This window comes from Balaenoptera borealis (genome assembly GCF_965194805.1).
Source record: "Balaenoptera borealis genome assembly, chromosome: 6".
NCBI classification, from domain to species: Eukaryota; Metazoa; Chordata; class Mammalia; order Artiodactyla; family Balaenopteridae; genus Balaenoptera; species Balaenoptera borealis.
The window spans coordinates 76,676,685-76,699,805 of NC_138863.1; the positions used below are offsets into that span (position 1 = coordinate 76,676,685).

General features: G+C 34.4%; 1 protein-coding gene and 1 long non-coding RNA gene across 8 annotated transcripts in view; one reads left to right on the top strand and one right to left on the bottom strand.

Annotated features, from left to right (window-relative positions):
- The window catches only part of LOC309630481, a 600,204-nt gene that overhangs the window by 240,572 nt on the left and 336,511 nt on the right, over positions 1 to 23,121 (top strand). The window lies entirely within an intron of this gene.
- GALNT13 (polypeptide N-acetylgalactosaminyltransferase 13) overlaps positions 1 to 23,121 on the bottom strand; it is a 545,878-nt gene that overhangs the window by 26,181 nt on the left and 496,576 nt on the right. For all 7 annotated transcript variants that reach the window (XM_082395756.1, XM_082395754.1, XM_082395758.1 and 4 more), the window contains one exon: positions 846 to 980. In XM_082395756.1, coding sequence (XP_082251882.1) covers positions 846 to 980 — 135 coding nt within the window. The remainder of the gene's footprint in view (positions 1 to 845; positions 981 to 23,121) is intronic.

A 23,121-nucleotide genomic window follows, 5' to 3' on the forward strand; every position in this document is an offset into this window, starting at 1 on the left:
TGTGAAATTCTTTTATCTCTCTTGTATTATTATTCTTGTAAGAACAAAGTTTACTTATCTTTGAATAAGTCACCGACCATTTAATGATGTGGAAAATGTAGCAAAGATGACCAATTCATTTTGCTAAGCAAAGAGAACTGAAAGAAATGCAGCTGTTTCAATGCACCTTCTTTATGCAGAGGAAAATATTTCTTTTTTTATTAGCTCCATCTGATGGTTGATCTGGTTTTTACACACTGCCTGGCTATAAATTCCCAACAGTAATTTCATTGTTTTCTATCCCTCTCTTCTATCAGAAAAATGTGCTATATTGTGAAGATACTCCTTAGCTGATTATGTATCTAATTAATTCATTGAATTCTGCAAAGTATTTACTAATGTAAAGAATACTAATTCATGCTAATTCTTGTGGCTATTTTCTTTTTTCCTTTAAGTTGAGAAGCGTAAATATCACCGATTACAACTATGTAAAATTTAAAATTTGAAAATATGAGAATATTAGTGATATTGTCCTGTATGCACATTTTCATACAGGACACACACACCTCTCAGATAGGCATGGCCTGCCCATTACCTAATTTATGTTGAGCATGTACATGGTGATAACAAAGTTTAAGCACATAAAAATGACTTTATTTTCCTTATTTATATTTTATACTAATGGCCTAGTTTGGCAAAAACCTATTTATATGATATACCATCCTAATGTTTTCAGCTATGAGTATGCATGCTTGAAAATACAATTCTTTCAATGCAGAGAAAAAATAGCTTAGGATTTAAATTTATTTGAAATACATAACTGAGTGTGAGCATTAAATAAGAAATAAATTAAGAAAATACTATACCTCAGCATCATACTCCCATAACTGATTTCCTCTCATGTGGTGGCATTTTAACATGATTACAGGTCCATTGAGTCTAGACACATCCAAGCACAAGTCATCGGTTCTGATTTCTTTGTCAGCAGTATAAGAAAATACCTGAAAATATAAGAGTCAGCCAATAAAATAATATCTTCTTTAAAAAAAAAAGTTGCAGTATAGCAGATTTATCTGTAGAAGCTTTCATATCAGATAAACTTGTATTTTCAAATGATCTCTGCTGTGTGATCTTGAGAAAGCTAGTTCATCTCTCTGCGTCCTTTTCTTCAACTACAAAATATGTACAGTGTCGTGTGCTTTTTGTGAAGACTCAGTTTAACTAAATTATTATTATTTTTGTAATTCTAACTTTTTTTTCCTTTTTTAAATTGAATAGTTGATTTACAATGTTTAGTTTCAGGTGTAGAGCAAAGTGATGTTTATGTATTCTTTTTCAGATTCTTTCCGCTTATAGGTTATTCCAAAATACTGAGTATTATTCCCTGGGCTATACAGTAGGTCTGTGTTGGTTATCTGTTTTGTACATAGTAGTGTGTATATGTTAATCGCAAACTCCTGATTTATACCTTCACATCCCTACCCCTTTCCCCTTTGGTAACTACAAGTCTGTTTTCTATGTCTATGAGTCTGTTACTGTTTTGTAAGTTCATTTGCATCATTTTTTAGATTCCACATATAAGCAATATCATATGATATTTGTCTTTCTTTGACTTATTTCACTTGGTATGTTAATCTCTAGGTCCATCCGTGTTGCTGCAAAGGCATTATTTCATTCTTTTTTATGGCTGAATAAAATTCCACTGTATTTATATACCACATCTTCTTTATCCATTCCTCTGTCGATGGACATTTAGGATGCTTCCATATCTTGGCTATTGTAAATAGTGCTGCAGTGAAGATTAGGGTGCATGTATCTTTTCGAGTTACATTTTTCTCTGGATATATGCCTAGGAGTGGGATTGCAGATCATATGGAAGTTCTATTTTTAGCTTGTTAAGGAACTTCATACTGTTTTCCATAATGGCTATACCAATTTACATTCTCACCAACAGTGTAGGATGGTTCCTTTTTCTCCACACCCTCTCCAGCATTTATTGTTTGTAGAGTTTTTGGTGATGGTCATTCTGACTGGCGTGAGGTGATACCTCATTGTAGTTTTGATTTGCATTTGTCTTATAATTGGCGATGTTGTACATCTTTTCATGTGCCTTTTGGCCATCTGTAATGTCTTCTTTGGAGAAATGTCTGTTTAGATGTGCCTATTTTTTGTTTGGGTTGTTTCTTTTTTTGATATTGAGCTGTATGAGCTGTTTGTATACTTTAGAGATAAATCTCTTGTAGGTCGCATCGTATGCAAATATTTTCTCCCATTCTGTAGGTTGTCTTTTTGTTTATGACTTCCTTTGCTGTACAAAAGCTTTTAAGTTTAATTAGATCCCATTTGTTTATTTTTGTTTTTATTTCAATTACTTTAGGAGATGGATCCAAAAAGGTATTGCTGCGATTTATGTGTTCTGCCTATGTTTCCTCTAGGAGTTTTATAGTATCCAGTTTCACATTTAGGTCTTTAATCCATTTTGAGTTTATTTTTCTGTATGGTGTTAGAGGATGTTAACTACATTATTAAATTCTTATTATTTGGTGGCATTGTATTTTCTGAACTATATTTGCCTTATAAAACTTACACAACAGGTTCAATAAAATAAAGTTTGTAAACTTTATGGAGCTCCGTAAAGGGCAGTCCTTGTTGCTGCCACCATATGACCAATTCCCTAAGTCTAGGGACAATGATGTTTTTCATCAGTTTCCTTTCTATAACATAAGTACATCACATAAACTTTATTAAATATTGTCAGTGGGTTTCTGAAGGTTGTAGAATTATCTTTAGAGATCTCCTTAAAGGCAGGCTCTATGTTTACCTTTCTCATGTGGTTTTGGCTGGGCTTGACTATAATTCTTCTCAAAATACCCAAGAAATGTCAAGGTAGATAGAAGATTCATTGTTAGCTAATTCAAACTGATGCTATAATAACCTCTATTATTTTGTTCCTAGTGTGAATAATTTATTTATAACATTGATTATTAAAGTTTTGTGAGGGTTATTAAATACATAATTATAAAAGTTGATTTCTTCTGTTAGTTATGATAAGCATGCTTCGGTATTCTGTGGGTATTTATTTTTTCTTTGCAATATCGAGAGGGAGTGTGATGAGGAAGGTCATTTCAAGGTCTTTTCATTTCCCAAAGCAACCTGATGAAACCTGAGGAAGTCAGCTCTACAAATCACTTATAAACTCTGAGTCCTAGCCTGTAAGCTGACTAAGTTAGTCTTGAAATGGTTACCTCTGTAGCACTGCTACTCGGGGCTTCTAGGAAGATCACAAGTAGTGGTAAGAGGGAGATGCACAAGTCAGTGATGGAACCCAAGTACCCTCTTAAGCCAATATCTTAAAAGGAAAATTCTCACAAAGGTTATACATTTTACTTAACAATATAAAAACTTGGGAAGTGTATAAAGTTCATTTATTTAAACAGTATAAAATATATTATAGATTTCGTGTATCGAATTCAGAAAAGATTTTCCTATCTTTGAAGTATCATGTATATGTGTATACTTTTTATACTTTTCAATGTATATACTTTTCATGGAAAAAGAGTAACCAAAAGAAGAATAAAGGAAACACCCATCTAAGATAAGTATTTGTATCCTTCCCAAACATGGTTAGTGTTTTTTTTAATACAATTACAAGCATATTTAATTAAATAAATGAATCTGGTAGTAAACCTTGATGTGAGAGAGGGTAATTTCTAGAGAAATTTCTTTTGCCCATTATATCAATGTGAAGGATAATTTTCCACTTTGAAATTGCTTTATTTTAGTTGTATACAGATGGCAATGTAAATGGAGATACCAAAGCATCCATATTCACCATTAATTTTGCATAATGAGTATAATCATGGCCTGAGCATCAATTCTCCTCAGGTCTCTAATGATAGTTTGGAAACTTTAACGATTGAAAGTTCTAGAGAGAAGTCCACAAAGCATTCTTTGTTCCTCAATTTCTAATTTTGATTCATTTTTGGGTCAATTAATAGATATGTAATTTACATCACATTTAAGAAAGATATCTATAGAATATTCTCTGGCCCTATATATGAAATTATCTTTCTTTGGACTTTGCAATTGAAAAAAAATTAACTGATGCATCTACAAGTCATGGCGATTGCTGGCAAACACCAGAAGTTAGAAGCAGCAAAGAATGATTCTCCCTTACAGGTTTCAGAAAGAATATGCCCTTTCTGGCACCTTGATTTCAGACATCCAGCCTCGAGAATTGTGAGTCAATAAATTTCTTTTGTTTTAAGCCATCCAGTTTGTGATGGTTTGTTATAGCAGTTTGAGGAAACGAATACACTTCCTTTTATTCCTAATGCTGGTTGAAGCCTTTCCAAATGTCACTGCAAATTTTGCATAGAAAAGTTGGATTTTAGATTTCAAATCTATTGTATCTCAATATCTGGGCCTAAAATTGTAACATCCAGTTACACTTTCCAAAAGCATCAGAGCAATCATTTTCATAATCATTTTTCCATTTAAATATATCTTTGTAAAGTGGTTCTTTACTATGACTAGATGATTTACTTGCTTTTATGTATACTTTATTGAGGTTAGATTGATTTCTGTCTCTGAACTGATGCACTCAAATGAGTTTAGGAATAACTCCCAACATATGAAAGATGATAGCCAAGCCCAGTCTCAATTCCTTTTAATCTTAATATTTTTTCAGAGAAGGTAAACTTTTTCATTATATCACACATGCATACAGTTTGTTCTGGATTTTTCTTTTTGGGAAGTATGTCCAAAGGTATTTTATGATTCTTCAAATATCTAAAATTGAAACAACATTTAAACATTTTTTAAGGACTGTGTGAGAATTGTCTAAAATATTCTGCAGTAAATTAGTACTTTACTTCGCACAATGAAAGAATGTGTCAATACATTCTTTTAAAAATTGTATCTTGCTTAAAATCCTAATGTATAGCTGTTTCTTTAAAAATACTCTTATACCTTTACCCCTTTGAATAATTGCGAGCAGCATAGCAGCCATTCACAAAACCTTGTAGAGCAGCCCAAGTTGCAAACCAAGGACACTGTTCTGTGTTACTGGGACCTGGACCACACCTCCTTCAGCAAGAGGCCTGGGGACTAAACGCCCTCTGCTGGCTCTGTCTCAACATAAGGTTTCTTTCCTTCTTTTATCCTTAGATAAAGAAATATTTTGCCAAAAAATATGTGTGTATTTAAAAGGCTCACATGTGTATTTGATTCAGCTTTGTTAATTATACAGGTTGTGATTTCCCTAGATTTAGTTCTGAATTTATAAAATACTTTTCCTGTTGAGTTCCTCAGGACAGTATTTACTATAAAAGTTCACAGTTTGAAGAGACTCTATATGTTACTCTATGCCAACTGCTTCACTTTCTAGATGAAGAAACTGAGGTCAGTAAAGTTACAGGGTTTACCCAATTTGCCAGAGCTTCTTAGCGAAAGAGTTCTCTCTGGACCCCAGGCTCATTGCCACTGTTCTTTCACTTGACCATACTGCCCTTTACATACCCATTTTGGAGCTTTGGGCCCTCTGGGAATCCCTTTAGGTATTTGAAATACAGTCAGTTTGAGAAATCTGTTAACAACCATCCAGAAGGACAAATTATAAGAAAATAAACATATCATAATAGTTTTTTCCTCATTCTGTAAAAATAGCCCAGGAACATTTATATTGAAATAACAAAGAACATTGTTTAGCAATAAAAATTCAACATTTAGCAGTGTGATTTATTTTTTAACACGTTCTCTCTTACTATATATCACACCATCCTGATATTAGCATGGAGAATGCAGAGATGGAATTGAATTCATCAATGGAGATGCCAAGCAAAGAGACTTTTGCTGTCAGACAAAAGATTTTTCTGTCTTAATTGATTTCAGATTCTGTTTATAGCCTGTTAGCCCAGTGGTTTATATAGAAGAGGGTAAGGAGATGTAGGTAGCTTCTAGCTGTGTACTCTTATCTTACATGCCTACATGGCATCTATTGTCTTTTACAGTTTAAATGCTCTAAAAGACTTGTTAAAAACAAGATGTGAGTGTGTATCTCAAGTTCAGTATTCCCAGTCTGTCCTCAGTATCACCTATGAAGGCTTAACTCTTTCCCCTTTCACTTCAATATAACTGTATGTAACACTCTGGTAGTTCCCTGTTGGTGCTCAGCAAGTCACCTCATTCTTCCATCCCTGACCTGGTATGTGCTGATCATATCATTAGGACTATCCATTCCACTTTGCCCAGGAAAAGACCACCTCCTTAAAGTCTTAGTACATTCGTCACTTTCTTCATGTAGCGTTTTTGTAACTACTCTTACCCTGATAGCTTATCTGCACTTTATTGTAGATGTGATATCATCTGTGCATATCTTTGGAGCAGAACAGCGCTAACACAATGGGCTTTGGAAAATGACACGACCAGGGTTTGAGACCTTCCTCCACATGCTTCAGAAAGAATTACTGTGAGACTTTGACCAAACTTTAGCTTCCTTATCTGGGAAAAGGGATAAAGATGCCTCCTGTTTCCTGGGCTATTTCAGAGGCTGAATGAGGTAATTCATCTAAACTCTAAACACAGTACTTAGCCCAAGTGACATCTCAGTATCAGTAATTATCTGTGCAAAATCCAGGCATATAATCTACATTTGATTACAGTTGGTCTCATCTTTTTGTTTTATTTTTTAAACCTCGCTGCCCCAGTAATAATGCTAGAGATATATTTTGAATACCTATGGAAACAATTCTAGAAGAAGAGTATGTGTCCAGTAATTACTTGCTGAATTTCAATGAAAGCAATTTCTCTTTGGAGTTCTTTAGTACACTTTATGGAAAACAGAGCAAGAGAATAAGGTAATAAAATAAGCAGGATACACTAATATAATAAAATGTGACTGTTGTTTCTATTTTCTTTCTACTTCATTGCTAAATCCTCCCATTTTAAACACTACTGGTGTTAAAGTTTATGTATGTTTAATAACTTACTCTGCCTTGAAGGGTTTTAAAGGAAGTCTGCAATTCAGGAATCTATACTCAAATATTTTCCAAATATTTACTCATATTGTTGTATGAGTATTGTTTACTCATACTCATAATACTCATAAAACTCATACTCATAATATGTTTACTCATGTTGTTGTATGTTGTATTGTTGTAATATTGAAGAATATAAATTGCAAATATAAGCCTAGTAGGAATTCCTTCCAAAAGATACCTCAAGAGATAACACTTGAGTGGCAGATATTGTTTTTTATGTGACTGTGGTAGAATTCTCAGATGGCCCCAAGATTCTTGTCCCCTGGTGTACATGCCCTGTTTAACACCCTGCGCTTGAATGTTGGTGAGACTGTGACCATGACAGGAAAGTCACTTCATGATTACATTATGTTACATAAGACTGTGTCTTTGCAGACTGAGAAAGATGGGCCCTCAGTCCTCCAAATTCAAGGAACTGAAATCTGCCAATAACCAGGAATCTTGGAGCCTCCAGTAAGATCACAGCTCTGGCCAACACCTTCATTTCAGTCCTGTGAGACCCTGAGCAGAGAACCCAGCCACGTTGTGCCTGAATTTCTGACCTATAACACTGTGAGTTAATAATTTTGTGTTGTTTTAAGCCACTTAATTGGTAGTAATTTGTTATACAACAATAGGAAACTAATACAGTGACCATCAGGTTAAAGGAGATGCATGCAAAAACTAAATTATTCTCACCATGTAGAACACCTTCTCCCATGCTATGTCTCTATCATTTATCTATTCATTCAGTGATTCGTCCATCTATTTATTCATTGATACTTTTGAGAATGTTAAATGTTTCAGGCTTTATCTAAACCATATAGGCCATTCATGAAACTTTGATATGCAGACATCCAAGTGAGTGCCAACATTTCTGTAAGAGTTTCCTCCACTATTCCAACCTGCTTGAACTCTGTTCTTGATGTTCTCATTGTATTGATTTTCTGTAACAAATTAGCTTTCTCTTGATGATATTCTTTCCTATGTTCTCCCCCACTGAATTATTCCTTAAATATTTTTTATCTGAAGAACTGGCCTTCACACATATAAATTGCAAGGGAAGTAAATTCCTGGATGGGATATTCTCCTTCAGTCATGGGCAATTTAATACATACTTTCCCTTTATGACTATATCATTAGTTAGAACCATGGAGCAGCAAGATATCTGGTCTTTGAGGTTCTTACTCATTTATGCCTGTGAATGTAAAATAAACATAGCAGTAATAATATATATTATTCACATGACATATATATGTATATATATAGACTATATATTCATTTTAGTGTTTGTTTTATTAGCCACAAATTAATGATAAAAGACTTTGTGATATCATTTCTGAATATATTTTTACTGGTATTTTATATTCGAAACTTTTCCACATATATTGTATTATTAGACACTTCCTAAAACTGGTATGTTGCATATAATTAGAGAAAAATTATATTAAATATATTAAGTCTCAAAAGGCAAATTATAATGTCCTTAAGATAGCACAAAGAAACTCTTATTGTGTATCTGTTGTAACTGCATCTTATCTGTAAAGGTAAACTACCCTTTAGTTTAAATTAGACATAATTTAAAAAATTCACCTCCATATTATTAGCACAACATTGGCACTGAATCAAATAATACTGAACTTTTCTAGGTGGTTTCAAGCTTAAAGAAATCCTACTTATGTCATTCATCATTGCTGCCAACTAAGATCAATTTAGTTTGGCTTCCTCCAGAAGCTGACATTGAACAAGGATTCAAGTGCAAGTAGTTTTTATTATGTAGATGATCCCAAGAAAGACCAGTAGGAGTGCAGGGAAGGCAAAGTAGCCAATAAAGGGTATACTACAAATTAGTTACACTGTAGATAACTGGAGCCTTATCCTGTTGGGAAACTGGCAACCAGATGGAACAAGCCTCAGATTCAGTTCCCTGGAAGGGTGAAGGACCTGGGATAATTATACCACTTGCCCTCAGCTTTTGCTTGAGGTGTGCTTCCAGAGAGTAGAGTTGATTAATTCCCCAGGTGTGACGAGGTGGGCAAAGCAGCCTCTGGCAGAGAAAACCAGCAGGCAAAGGGACAGAGATTCTGGCCTTTTGGATGTTGGGCTGGAAGCAGGTGGAAGGAGAGAAAGCCAACATTTTGGGATAACCTGCCGTGTGTTTGGCAAGATAGCAGTCATTTTAAATATTAGTATATTAAATATGATATAGCATATATCATAAATTATACGTTTCTTCAGTAACTTTTCAGGGTTAGTTTTTTTTTTAAATACATTATTTATTTATTTATTTATTTTTGGCTGCATTGCGTCTTTGTTGCTGCACGTGGGCTTTCTCTGGTTGCAGCCAGCAGGGGCTACTCTTCGTTGTGGTGCATGGGCTTCTCACTGCGGTGGCTTCTCTTGTTGCGGAGCATGGGCTCTAGGCACGCGGGCTTCAGTAGTTGTGGCTCGCAGGCTCTAGAGCACAGGCTCAGCAGTTGTGGCGCACAGGCTTTGTTGCTCCGCGGCATGTGGGATCTTCCTGGACCAGGGCTCAAACCCATGTCCCCTGCATTGGCAGGCGGACTCTTAACCACTGCGCCACCAGAGAAGTCCCAGGGTTAGTATTATAATTTCTTTTTTTCAAATAAGGAATGTGAGGTTCAAAAAGGTTAGATAAATTCCAGGTCACTCAGTTTGCAAGTGGGAGAACCTGTCTTTGATCTGTGGTCTGTCAGGCTCCAAATCCCATGCTCTTTTCACACAGTTAACATTTTGCTTCTGGGATATTTTAAAAATTAAACTCCAAACTTTATTCAGATTTCACAGGTTTTTCCTTAAATTTCCCATATGGTCCTATGTTCATTTTTCCAGGATCCCATCCAGGATACCACATTACATGTAGTCATCATATCTCCTTAGCCAACTCTGATAGATGCTCAGACTTTACTCTTTTTGATGACTGACAGTTTTGAGGAGCATTAGTTAGGTATTTTGTGGCGTGTACCTCAGTTTGGGTTTGTCTAATATTCACCTCATGGTTAGATTGGGGTTATAGATTTTTGGGGGGAAGATCACAAAAGTGAAGTGCCATTCTCCTCACGTTTTATCAAGGGTGCATGGTATTAACATGACTCACAGTGTAGAACCTTGATCACTCACCCAAGGCAGCATTTGCCATGTTTCTCCACTGCAAAGTCACCACCACCCCCTTCCATATTCTACTCTTAGAAAGCCAGTCAGTAAGCACAGCCCACACACAAGCGGGAGGAGAGATAAATTCCATCTTCTGGAGGGGGACTTGTCTACATAAATTATTTGGAATTTTTCTGTATAGGAGATCTCACAGATCAATATTAACATGTTCTAAAAACTTCAGTCTAAAACTGGGGGCCATGTCTTTATATCAGATTTATATGTAACACGTTAAGATTCTCATAGTAAAAAATAAATCTAGCTCATGGGCCACTTGTTTGGGCCACTGAAGGAAGAAAAGTTCTCTTCAGTGAGCACATTGTAACGTAATGATTTCCACCACCTAGAAATAGCACTTGGTCTTATCGGTGTGTAAGATGTGGATTGAACACTGGCCACCGTGACCTAGGGAGACCACTTTGATCATTCTTTGGTGTTACAGGGACTGTACGGTGCACCTCTGAATTTGCTAGCTGCTGTTTTCTTGGGGTGGGGGTGAGAAAAGTGCCTCTTTAAACAAACAATTTCTGCATATCCCAGCCAAATAAGCACATTTTACTTCTTTTAAATAAAAAGAACACTGCAAAATCTGTTTAGAAAGTTAGCAACTAGAGAGATGGAGTAGAAGTATATCTATCTGGTAGGTTTTCATTAGAAGACTAAGATTCTTTACTAGAAATTGGAATGGATGGTAGGCTGTTTCCATGGTAACCCACTGAAGCCTTTTTTCCTTTAATGGAAAGGTATCATTTCTGTACATACCACATGTAGCTTCTTGCTCAGTGTTGGATCAAGTCCTTTGATAATAGAATAAAAGAAAGGAACTGACAGAAAGTTCTATAGTCTGTCCCTGCTTGTGGTGAAATTATACTTGGGTACTAAATAACAAGAATAAAAAGCCCTTTTCATTTTGGCCACATTCACCATGCCATTTTTAATAACAAAAGTGCATGTGCAAGTATTTTCATGAGGTTGTATTAGAAATAGGTTACAAGCTCTCCTTTGGCAACCTTTGCACTCTGAAAGATTATTGCTCCTTTTGTCCCCTCAAGTCAAAACTTCCTTGCTTGACATTTACATTCTATTAAAATCTTAGCTCCACTACTTACAAAACTTAATTTTCCACTCTCCCTAGTCCAGGCCTTCCACTCCGTTTAGGCTAGTGTCCTCGCTGTCCTTGCACACACTCCGTTCTCTGTGCTCCCTGACAGCCTTGTGAAGCATTTTAGACCCACTCCTGTCCTTATCAGACCTTTTTTCTGAATGCCTTCTGTATAAGAGTACAAATATTCTTTGTTTCAAGAATCATTGTTTTGTATTCCCATTGAGATTGAGGGTAGGGATTGTGTGCCCATTTACTTATTTATATTTAATCTCGTTACAAAGTATAAGTGGATTTAAACAGAATTTTACATATATATATAGAGAGAGAGAGAGAGAAATGAGACAAAATCCATCTACATAAAAATGGTAATATAATAAAAAGAATCCAAGTATGACGCCAGTATAAATACTTGGCCATAGAATATTATTAATTTTATAATTAATATTATAAAATTATTGTCTCTGGGCGAACCATATTATTTGGAGTAAAAAAGAAAAGAAAAACCTGCTTCTCAGGAGGCAAACAGCTCTTCCAATACTCAGTGCAACATGAAATTCTCTTAGGGTTACTCATGGAAAGGACTCTGTGTCATGTAACAAACAGCATCTTCCCTACATCCTTATACACAAAAAGAAGTTTGAGTTTTAAGTGTATATTTATTTCCTCTTGGTGCCCATATATTACTGGGTATATATATATATATGGTGTTCAGTGAATTACTGATTAATAGGTTCTTTTTTCTTTAAATCATCAGTTTTTTGTGACTGGCAGGTTGCTCAAAATTTTCACATTGTTCTATCTTCTAAAAACATTTGTTTTCTAAATTTTTTTCCCCTAAATTCAAGCTTTCTAAATTCGTGTCCCCGTCACTAGACTGCAGGTTACACAAATCATCTGGACTTATCTCTTGCCTATCTAGCAATAGAGATAAAGGATATTAACTGATTAACATCTAGTTCAACCATATCAATTTACAGATTAGAAATTGAGGGCCAGAAAGGACAAGGGACTTCATAACACCTGTGCTATGGACTGAATGTCACCCCACCACCCCAATTCATATGTTGAGCTATAATTCCCAGTGTGATGGTATTTGGAGGTGGTGTATTTGGAAAGTAATTAGGTTCAGATGAGGTCATGAGGGTGGGGCCCTGTGATGGGACTACTGCCCTTATAAGCAGAAGAAGAGATCAGAGCTTGCTTGCTCTCTGTCATGTGAAGAAACAGCAAGAAGGTGGCTGTGTGCAAGCCAGAAAGAGGGCCCTCCCCAGAACATGACCATGCTGACACCCTCATCTAAGACTTCCAGCCTCAAGAACTGTGAGAAAATAAATGTCTGTTGTTTAATCCACCCAGTCTATGGTATTGTGTTATAGCAGTCCAAGCAGACTAAGAGTCACAGAGGGATTTTGACACTCAGGTCCTCTGATGATATCTTAACTTTTTACCAAAGCTGACTCAGATCAAGTATGGTGTAGTGTAGTAGGGTATATGAAGTATATAACCTAATTATGATACCTTCCTCTCAGGGTTATTGTGAGACTCAAATTATATATGCATACTTAAAACACCTGCAAATGTTTACTATAGGAGTAGTGTTCAATATAATTTCCACCCCCATCACTGCCATAGGCTTTTGGGAAGAAGCATTCATAATATACCCAGAAAGAACTTAAGAGATATTAATAACTAAACCAACTCATACTGTGGATATATGCTTTAATTTAGTGTAGGATGCAATTAATCCTAGAAAAATGTAGAAAAAAATTGTTTCATGCAAAGGAGAAATATTGGCTTCCATATAAATAAAAACAATAGTTTGTAAAGATGAGGCTAGATTGTTAACTAGGAGAAATACCAAATAAAAATTAGAAAGATTTGTTCTTCATAGTTTATACAGAAAAATGATGACAATTCCATGATATCTCAGGTATAATTTTTTTATTTGATACAAAGAATGTATAATTAAGGTCATTAAAATATGGAAGATATTTTGTTGCTATCTTGTCACTATTGTTATATCAGGATTTCTAACAACAAGGCAAAATATATATGGGATATATAGTTATTTGCGAACAAATGAAATATTTAAAACATTTTGTTTTCAGCCATGTAAGTGTATAAGCTTGCATTTGATTAGTCTCCTCATTTTGGGTAATCCTCAATAAAATCTTGTATATGATGACATCTTTTAAAAATTGGTGAGTTTTAAGCAAAGAATGCCTTAAAAATCTTGGTGCTATAAAAATATTATACCTGACATTTTATTTGGCTTGCAGATTTCTTAGACTTTTCCTTTTTCTAAACTTTGTTTCTCTTCCTTGCATTGGTTAGTTAAATATTTGAACATAAATTTCTTGTCCAGTTTTTTGTTATCTAGGCTTCATGTATTATCTTTTCCTTCCCCAAAAAACAAGTTTTCATATTTGGAAGGGAAAAAAACCCTAGGTATACCCTTACTTGTTACTTTCTTCCAATACTGTAAGAATTTATTAACTAGGATAGAATTGGGAATACAGTAAGATGAAGAAAATCTTAGGTATAGCAAAGCATATAATTATAAGTATGGGCTCTGCTTGGCTTCTGGTGAATATAAAACTGGGGTAGCCAACACTGTTAATTTAGAAACTACAGACGTTATTTACCTTACTTAGAAACTAATAAAGTGGCTTTTTCTACTAGAGTAAGCCAAGATATTATTTTAGCTATTACAGAGTGCTTCAAATGGTAATATTAAATAATTATTTATGTCCTCAGTAAAATTTAGGCGCACACACTCTCTAAGGGAGAAGAGGGGATCATTTCAAAGGACCTTAATATTCTTCATATATAGTAGATTCATGCATTCAATCCATTAAATTTTTTAATATTAAATATACTAAAATGTTGGCAGGAAGATGACTTGAACAAGCAAGCAGCTCAGGGTAATGATTAAGACCAGGGTGTTAAGTCAAGAATTATGCATTAAGACAGGATGAAAGCATTTGAAGATAAAATAGAGAAAGGAATGAGGTTTAGAAGATTGAAAAAATACAGAGGAGGAAGGTTCTTCTGGGACTGAATTGTTCAGTGGAGACAAACGTATCATGATGAAGTTAGCAGAAAGCTTATAGTCCATCTCTAAGTAATAGAAGCTTCAGAAGAGAGAAACTGGTGGGCTGAGGGAGCACACTGATACTGCTAGTAGCAAAACATTTTTCTTTTAGTAAGTTTTTCGGTTAACAGTCTACACTTGTTAGTAAGAAAAGTTCTGTTGATGGTGTGCAATAAGAGAAGTACATATGCCTGTGTGTGTGTGTATTTTGTAAAAATACAGTAGTATTAAATTTTCTGCTTTGTGAAAGTGTGTGGTATTTCACTTTTCAAAGGGGGTTTTTCAAAATATTCTGGAAATTCCATTAATAAAATGAATACAAATTTATGTGAATTTTCCCAAAGATTTTAAAGTATTTTAATATTTGAGCTTTATAGAAATTTAATTTTAAGCTTTTTAGAGCATGGGTTGATATGATGATACACTTTAATTGATTAATCAATAGAATAAGTATTTCTTTTGTCCCCCTATGTGCACATACTTTGATATCATCATCATTTCCTTAGATGCCCTCCTAGAGACTGTTATCCCCTCCAAGTTTAGTCCAGTGCCTTTCCTTTTCCATATAATGCTCTCCTTATCAGGAATCAGGGTAGACATTTTTATTATCTCAACACCAGAAATAATTGAACCTTTTCGAAGCTGGTTTGTTTTTATATTATTGACCCAATAAATCATATAACCAGTGTTGTACTTACAGCTAGAAAGCTTGGAGTCAAAGTTGTGGCTTATTTAAATGAATGTAGGATTTCAGGTATTAATTTTAAACACTTTACAGTAAGATAGTAAAAGTGCTTTCTAGGTTGACTTGCATTGCCAATTTTTCCATAGCTTTTAAAAAAAAGTGTCAAATGTGATAGATGTTAACTATCATTAAGCAGAAATACATAAAATTGGACTGTACAACACTTAGAAGAAAAGATAGATCTAAGAAATAGACAATACTAGTGCTCAGTTTTTGGAAATATTAAGAAAACAATCTCACAATCTCTGAGTAACTCCTACAAGGGGAAAGAAAAGGATTGAACACAACAAATTTGCCATTTATTTCTATTCCAGGAAACACTCTGGCCAGGCAAAACTAGGCAGAATAAGATCATTAGTTTAAGTTCCTGCAAGTTTTAATCAACTCCAAGCTTAATACGTGTTTCTTTAATACAAAAGATAATGTAATTTGTTTGAATTAAGAAAATGTTACCTGTTGATTGTTTACTCAGTTCTTGAATTAAGATTTGAAAAAACAATTTTAAAACTTCTGTGCAGAAGTTATTAACTATTAAGGGAAAAGGCCATCATCATTTAATATTTATGGATTCACTTTTAGTTATTTTATACTTTAAAATTTTTATTAATATAGGATTTAGAGCTATTGACAATTTTATTTACTACTACAATTGCACTAAAATAGAATACAAATACTCAAGTTAAAATGGAATATCCAAAATCAAATTTTCTATAATTAAAATATTCTGTAGGACCAGTATAATTTAGAGCCATTCTTTGTAGCTACTACTTGATTTCTTGAAGTAGCAAGATAAAGTAATATATGTTTTTAACTTTGAGGAAGGTTTCGTATCTTATATCTTAATCCTCCAAAGGGGTGGATTGCTTAAGAACACTGAGCTAGAGACTTCCTGGAGTTTTCTTTGTGAGGACCTACAGTAGTTTCCTGTGGCTGCTGAAACAAATTATCGCAAACTTGATGACTTAAAACAATGGAGATTTATTCTCTCACAGTTATGGAGGCCAGAAATTTGAAGTCAGTTTCACTAGGTTGAAATCAAGGAACCAGCAAGGCAGTGTTCCCTCTGGAGGCTCTAGGGGAGAATCTGTACCTTGCCTCTTCTAGCTTCTGGCAACAGACTATATTTCCTTTGCTTGTGGCCACATCACTCCTATCTCTGCCTCTGTGGTCTCATTTCCTTCTCCTTGTCTGTGTGTGTGTCACATCTCCCTCTGCTTTCCTCTTATAAGGATACATGTGGTTGCTTTTAGTGCCAACCAGATAATCCAGGACAATCTCCTATATCATGATCCTTAATCACACCTGCACAGTCCTTTTTCCCATGTAAGGTAACATTCACAGGTACCAAGGCTTAGGATGTGGATACGTTTGTGGGTCATTTTCCAGCCTATTACAGCCTCAAATCTAGGCATTTTCATAGGAACAGTTTCATCTTCCAGGAAGATTTTCCCTTATGTGGTTTCCCTAAAATTTTGAAGCTATTTCTGTGTTAACAGCAGGTCCTTCAGTAACTTTGAAAATTTTTTATGAATTTGTTTACCCATTCATTCTTTCAATAAGCACTTATTACTGTAGAAGGATTAAGAAAAGGAAATTAACTAATACTTGCTTCAAGAAAAGTTTACAGTTTGTTTTTGGAAATGAGTTGAATAAACACAATTGAATGAAATTATGAGAGTTAAAAGAGAAACATCGAGATATGGTATATGAGTAAGTAAAAAACAAATGTGAAAAATTAAAGTATTGTGAGTTCAGAAAAAGGAAGTATCAATGTATATTGAAAACCAGAAAAAAACAAATTATTATATGGAGGACGGTGAATTTTGAAGTGGAACTAGAACAATGTAAACTATGGAATTACATAAACTAGAATTTATGTAGTTAGAAAAGTGGAGAAAGGTGATATCAGGTGGGTAAAAGAAAAGGCAAGGATATGATTTTTAAAAATGGATTACAGTAACAATTTTTAAAATGTCCGTTCTGGCTATACTCAATAGAGTTGATAGAGTTGAGAGTTTGTATGGGTGAGCAACAGGAGATAAAATTACAAGGGTAAGAAGGAGTCAGACTGTGTAGAGCTTTGACTAGTAAAGAATGTTAATTTTATCTTGTAATAACTGGGGGCTCTAAAGTTTTTTGTTTTTCCAGTTGGGAATGGTATTTTTAAAGGAGTTTTCATAATTGAATGAGGGTGGAGTAAAGACAGGCTGGAGCTCTGGTGAAACTATATTGAAACTATTGTGGTAACTCAAATATGAAGCAGTCAAGGCCAAGATTTAGAAAGTAGAATTATTAATAAAAGAAAAGAAGGAATAGGGAAATTCTTTCTTGTAGAAAGAATCCACAAGGCTTAGTGCCTAGTTCGAGAAGGGCAGGGTGTGTGATAAGAGATAAAAGAAGAAAGTGTAAAAGATAGATGAATACAAAGATTGAAGAAAAAGGGCTTTTCATGAAAGATGAGTTAATTATAGACACACTGAGTTTGAGGCTACACTTGGTCATTCAAGTAGAAATGTGCATTAGTCAGTTTGAAGCAATGGGTGTAAGCCCAGGAATTGGTATGATTTTGGAGCTTTAATTTCCTGGGAAAATAGAATGAAAAGAATCAAGAATAAACAGAGTAGCATAGAAATAATGGTCTCATTGACTTGTATATGTATCCCAAAGGGTTTTTTGATACCAGACTGATCCCATGATAGCAGGCCCTGCTGAGACTTACTTGGAAGGGAACTAACTCTTGTATTGATGAACTTTATGAACAGATACCACATGACCCCCTGAAAAACCAGGTCAATGTGAAATGTATGTCTTTAGATATTTCCTCCTACTAACATCATCTGCTAACCTCATCTAGAGTATCTATTATAGGCTAGCATAACCAGGTTTTGTTGGATGAGTGATTGAGACAATTTACCATTCTATCCTCAGTATATTTTAGTCTCCTGGTAGGAGCATAAGCCAACCAAAATCAAGAGAAGTTCTCCCAGCCAAGCATTAATGAGACTGAAAGGCTCTTGGAATAATCCCAATTTCTATAGAGGTTATAATAACTGCTCTCTTCTAGCTCTCATGTATCCAACTCATTTAAACATTTAATGAACGGTAAATGTTCTTTTTTTTTCCTCACAGGCCGTTGTGGGATTTTACTTTGTGAAATCCCTCGTGAGTTTTAATTCCAGTGTGCAAGTTATTAAAAGGGGACCAAACTAGTGTAGAAATGGCTTATAAGTAATTATAAGATGTAAACTTTACATATAAAAAGGTAAACTTTAAAATGAATACATATCTCTTGAATGAATATATCCATTACAATCTATGAGTATATTAGAATGTATTACTAAAATAATTTTCTCTAGGAGAGGGTCTGTAATGAGGAAGAAGGTATTTGTTTACTTTCAAAATTTGTAATGTACCTGTCATAAGGTTAGATTCTTCTTAAGTATAAATAATCACGTTTTAGAGGAAGAGGAGACATTTGTATGAAAGTATAGATAATACCTAATGATCTCTTCTTTATCTTGGCAGACAATGGGGTTTTTAATAAATGGCTAGCATAAGCTTCCCTAAAGGCTTGCTACCTTGAAAAATGGCTCTGAATCATTTACTGCAATAAATTACATGGAATGTTTCCATGTGCTTTCTAGCTCTCTCCAAATGAGTGGCTACAGGGAGAAAGAGAAACATTATAAATGCATTTGCTAAAATGTGAGTGTTTTTCCATCACTTTATATTTTTGGTCTTTAGAAGGAATAAGTACAATATGTACAAAGGCTGCTTTTCTCCCTATTTTTGATTAAAGATATATTGTAGTTCAAAGGGAAATACCATTGGTTTTAAAAAGTTTTATATTGATACATTATATATTATGTATATGGTATATGTACATTTTATCAAAGAAAAATGTTTATTTTATAAATAGTATATTAATCTAATTTGACCCACTTATATAAATTTATATATATTTTAAGTAAAATTTATATAAGTTTTAAGTAAAAATTAGTGTCAGTATTTGAGTAGATCTAGTATATGCCCAATGAGGCTAAGACCTATTTACCATTGGCTCCTTTAAGATGATGTTAAATGTCATGTAAAAGCACCTCATTAGAAAAGAATGGTATTTTGACATCAAAAAGAGAAAACATAAAGACAAACATTAGGATAAACTGTTTAAAAGTCTGTATGTGAAAACACAATGTGAACAAAATGTCAAGTCAGAAAGATATCTGTAATGTGTATGGCAGAAGATAATAATCTTAATGAAGTGTTTTTATAAGTGGTGAAGAGAATAAAGAACCACCTCAAACTCCAATGAAAACATAAGCAAAAACATGACTGTGAAATTCATAAAGTACTAATGCCAACTTTAAAAATGCTTATGTGCATTGATAATGTTAGAAATATGATTTAAAGTAAGATAAAATGTTTCTTCCATACTAAACTGGCTAAGATGAGAAACAAGAAAAAGACAGTATCCAGTTAGGGTTGGCCACTGTAATCACAGTCCTGGGGGAGCATGGCTGGGAATCAATACAGATGCGGTGAATGTAAAACTGGTGTGGAGTCAGCAGATTCAGGTTCAGACTGGCTTTACCACCTCAATCACATTATTAATCTCAGGGTTTCCATTAAACTCATGAGTAAAATCAGGATAATAACACCATGTACTTCATTGATTGTTGTAAAAACCAAAGAGGATAATGCATGTTAAATGTGTATCATAGTACCTCTTTCTATTTTAGCTATTTGTCCTATTAAATTGGTGAAACATTAAAGAGGACAATTTGTCACTATATATTAAAAACCTTAAAATGTTGCATAACCTTTGATCTAGCAAACTTACTTGTAGACATTCTTTCTAAAGAAGTAAATATGGATGGAAGCTCATCAGATTTTAGCTACAAGGGTATTGATGAGCCTGGGGTATAACAATGAAAAGTCATAAATAACATTGTGTGTTAAACAGTGCAGGATTGATGAAATAAATTATAGTTTATCCATTAAAATATGCCCTGCTTAGGGTAAGAAGTTGTTAGCCAATAGGTAGCAGAAAAGAAGCTAAATTATTTGGGTTTTAAACAGTGAGCATGTCTTAAGTTTGTGAGTGGAGCAGTATTTGGCCAGTAGTGCAATTAGAACAGTACTAGTGAACTGTGGAGACATGAACGTGCACAGAGCATGCAAGGAATAAAGAATTATCAAACATGTCTAGAGCACAGGAACTATAACGTCAAGGGAGATTAAGCTGGAAAGCCAGATGGGGATGAAATTAAGAGGGGCTTTGAATATCATAACTAGGGAATTTGTACTTTATTTTTGGACAGAGAAGAATTGCTGGAGATTTTAATCTGATTTTAATTCTAATATGCCATGTATGGAATGTACTTATGGAATTCCATATGATATATGGAAATAATGAGTTGGGTTTTTTTGTTTTGTTTTGTTTTTTTTTACTATACAGGTGAAAGAAGGTGTAGGCTAGGACAAAGACAGAGGTCCTAGTTTTAAAGGGACTTAGAGGTAGGAGTCAAGGGACATTATTTTCATAGAAATAGGGGATTTGGTGGCCAGTGAAATTTCAGAAGTGAAGTGTCTATGTCAGATTTTAATTTTGGACGGTTGTGTGAAAGGGAAGAAAATGAGTACAGTTTGGAAAGCTTTGATTTTGAGATGCCTGTAAAGAATCCCAATTATTAATTAGTAATAGATTCCAGAGCTCAGGAGAGAGGTTGGGAATGAAGATATAAATCTGAGTCATTAGTACTGTAGGGGACATGAAACTGCTTCCAGGAATCCACATCATCTTTTCAGAAGTATAAAGAAGACAATCCCATAACTTCTAGTAACACACTTTCTACCAGTAAATTGTTAAGTTCTTTCACTTGTAGAAATTTATGTTCAAGTTTTAATCATATTCTTATTTTCATTCTTTCGAATGTGTTTAGTGATCATCATGATATTACTTGCTAATGAAAAGAAAGCATTTCAAAAGCAGATAGGAATGGAGTATCAAATTTTGTCATTATTCTTTGAGGTAGAAGTCTTTTATTACTAAGGTTTTAAAGAGACCACCTCAAGATGATCAAGTGTTGAATTTAATAATAATTCTCCACTTGCTACCCTGTTTTTACAGTATTCCTGATACAAAAACATCCATGCATTCTTTCATCTATTTACTTGACTAATTTTTATTAGGTGCCTACAGTATCCCAAGCACTGTGCCAGGTGCTAGGAATGAGGAGAGAAGAGTATGCTGGATATTTGATTATCTAAATGTTTAAGAAAAATATTTCCAAGAACTACTGAAAAGTAAGTTTCTTTCTGATATCTCCAAAATTAAAAAAACCTAAACTACAAAAACACCCTTGCAAGGAGAAATGGTTAAAGGTATAATTGTCTAGAAATATAAAGTGCATTCTTTTAGAAAGGTAACTGAGTAAAACATGCTTAAAAAAAAAAAGCTTTACTTCTTCTTTTCCGATTTGGATTCCTTTTATTTCTTTTTCTTCTCTGATTGCTGTGGCTAACACTTCCAAAACTATGTTGAATAATAGTGGTGAGAGTGGGCAACCTTGTCTTGTTCCTGATCTTAGTGGAAATGGTTTCAGTTTTTCACCACTGAGGACAATGTTGGCTGTGGGTTTGTCATATATGGCCTTTATTATGTTGAGGAAAGTTCCCTCTATGCCTACTTTCTGCAGGGCTTTTATCATAAATGGGTGTTGAATTTTGTCAAAAGCTTTCTCTGCATCTATTGAGATGATCATATGGTTTTTCTCCTTCAATTTGTTAATATGATGTATCACGTTGATTGATTTGCGTATATTGAAGAATCCTTGCGTTCCTGGAATAAACCCCACTTGATCATGGTGTATAATCCTTTTAATGTGCTGTAGGATTCTGTTTGCTAGTATTTTGTTGAGGATTTTTGCAGCTATGTTCATTAGTGATACTGGCCTGTAGTTTTCTTTCTTTGTGACATCTTTGTCTGGTTTTGGTATCAGGGTGATGGTGGCCTCATAGAATGAGTTTGGGAGTGTTCCTCCCTCTGCAATATTTTGGAAGAGTTTGAGAAGGATAGGTGTTAGCTCTTCTCTAAATGTTTGATAGAATTCGCCTGTGAAGCCATCTGGTCCTGGGCTTTTGTTTGTTGGAAGATTTTTAATCACAGTTTCAATTTCAGTGCTTGTGATTGGTCTGTTCATATTTTCTGTTTCTTCCTGGTTCAGTCTCGGCAGTTTGTGCATTTCTAAGAATCTGTCCATTTCTTCCAGGTTGTCCATTTTATTGGCATAGAGTTGCTTGTACTAATCTCTCATGATCTTTTGTATTTCTGCAGTGTCAGTGGTTACTTCTCCTTTTTCATTTCTAATTCTATTGATTTGAGTCTTCTCCCTTTTTCTCTTGATGAGTCTGGCTAATGGTTTATCAATTTTGTTTATCTTCTCGAAGAACCAGCTTTTAGTTTCATTGATTTTTGCTATTGTTTCCTTCATTTCTTTTTCATTTATTTCTGATCTGATCTTTATGATTTCTTTCCTTCTGCTAGCTTTGGGGTTTTTTTGCTCTTCTTTCTCTAATTGCTTTAGGTGCAAGGTTAGGTTGTTTATTCGAGATGTTTCCTGTTTCTTGATGTAGGCTTGTATTGCTATAAACTTCCCTCTTAGAACTGCTTTTGCTGCATCCCATAGGTTTTGGGTCGTCGTGTCTCCATTGTCATTTGTTTCTAGGTATTTTTGATTTCCCCTTTGATTTCTTCAGTGATCACTTCGTTATTAAGTAGTGTATTGTGTAGCCTCCATGTGTTTGTATTTTTTACAGATCTTTTCCTGTAATTGATATCTAGTCTCATAGCGTTGTGGTCGGAAAAGATACTTGATACACTGTTTGCAGATGACATGATACTATACATAGAGAATCCTAAAGATGCTACCAGAAAACTACTAGGACTAATCAATGAATTTGGTAAAGTAGCAGGATACAAAATTAATGCACAGAAATCTCTTGC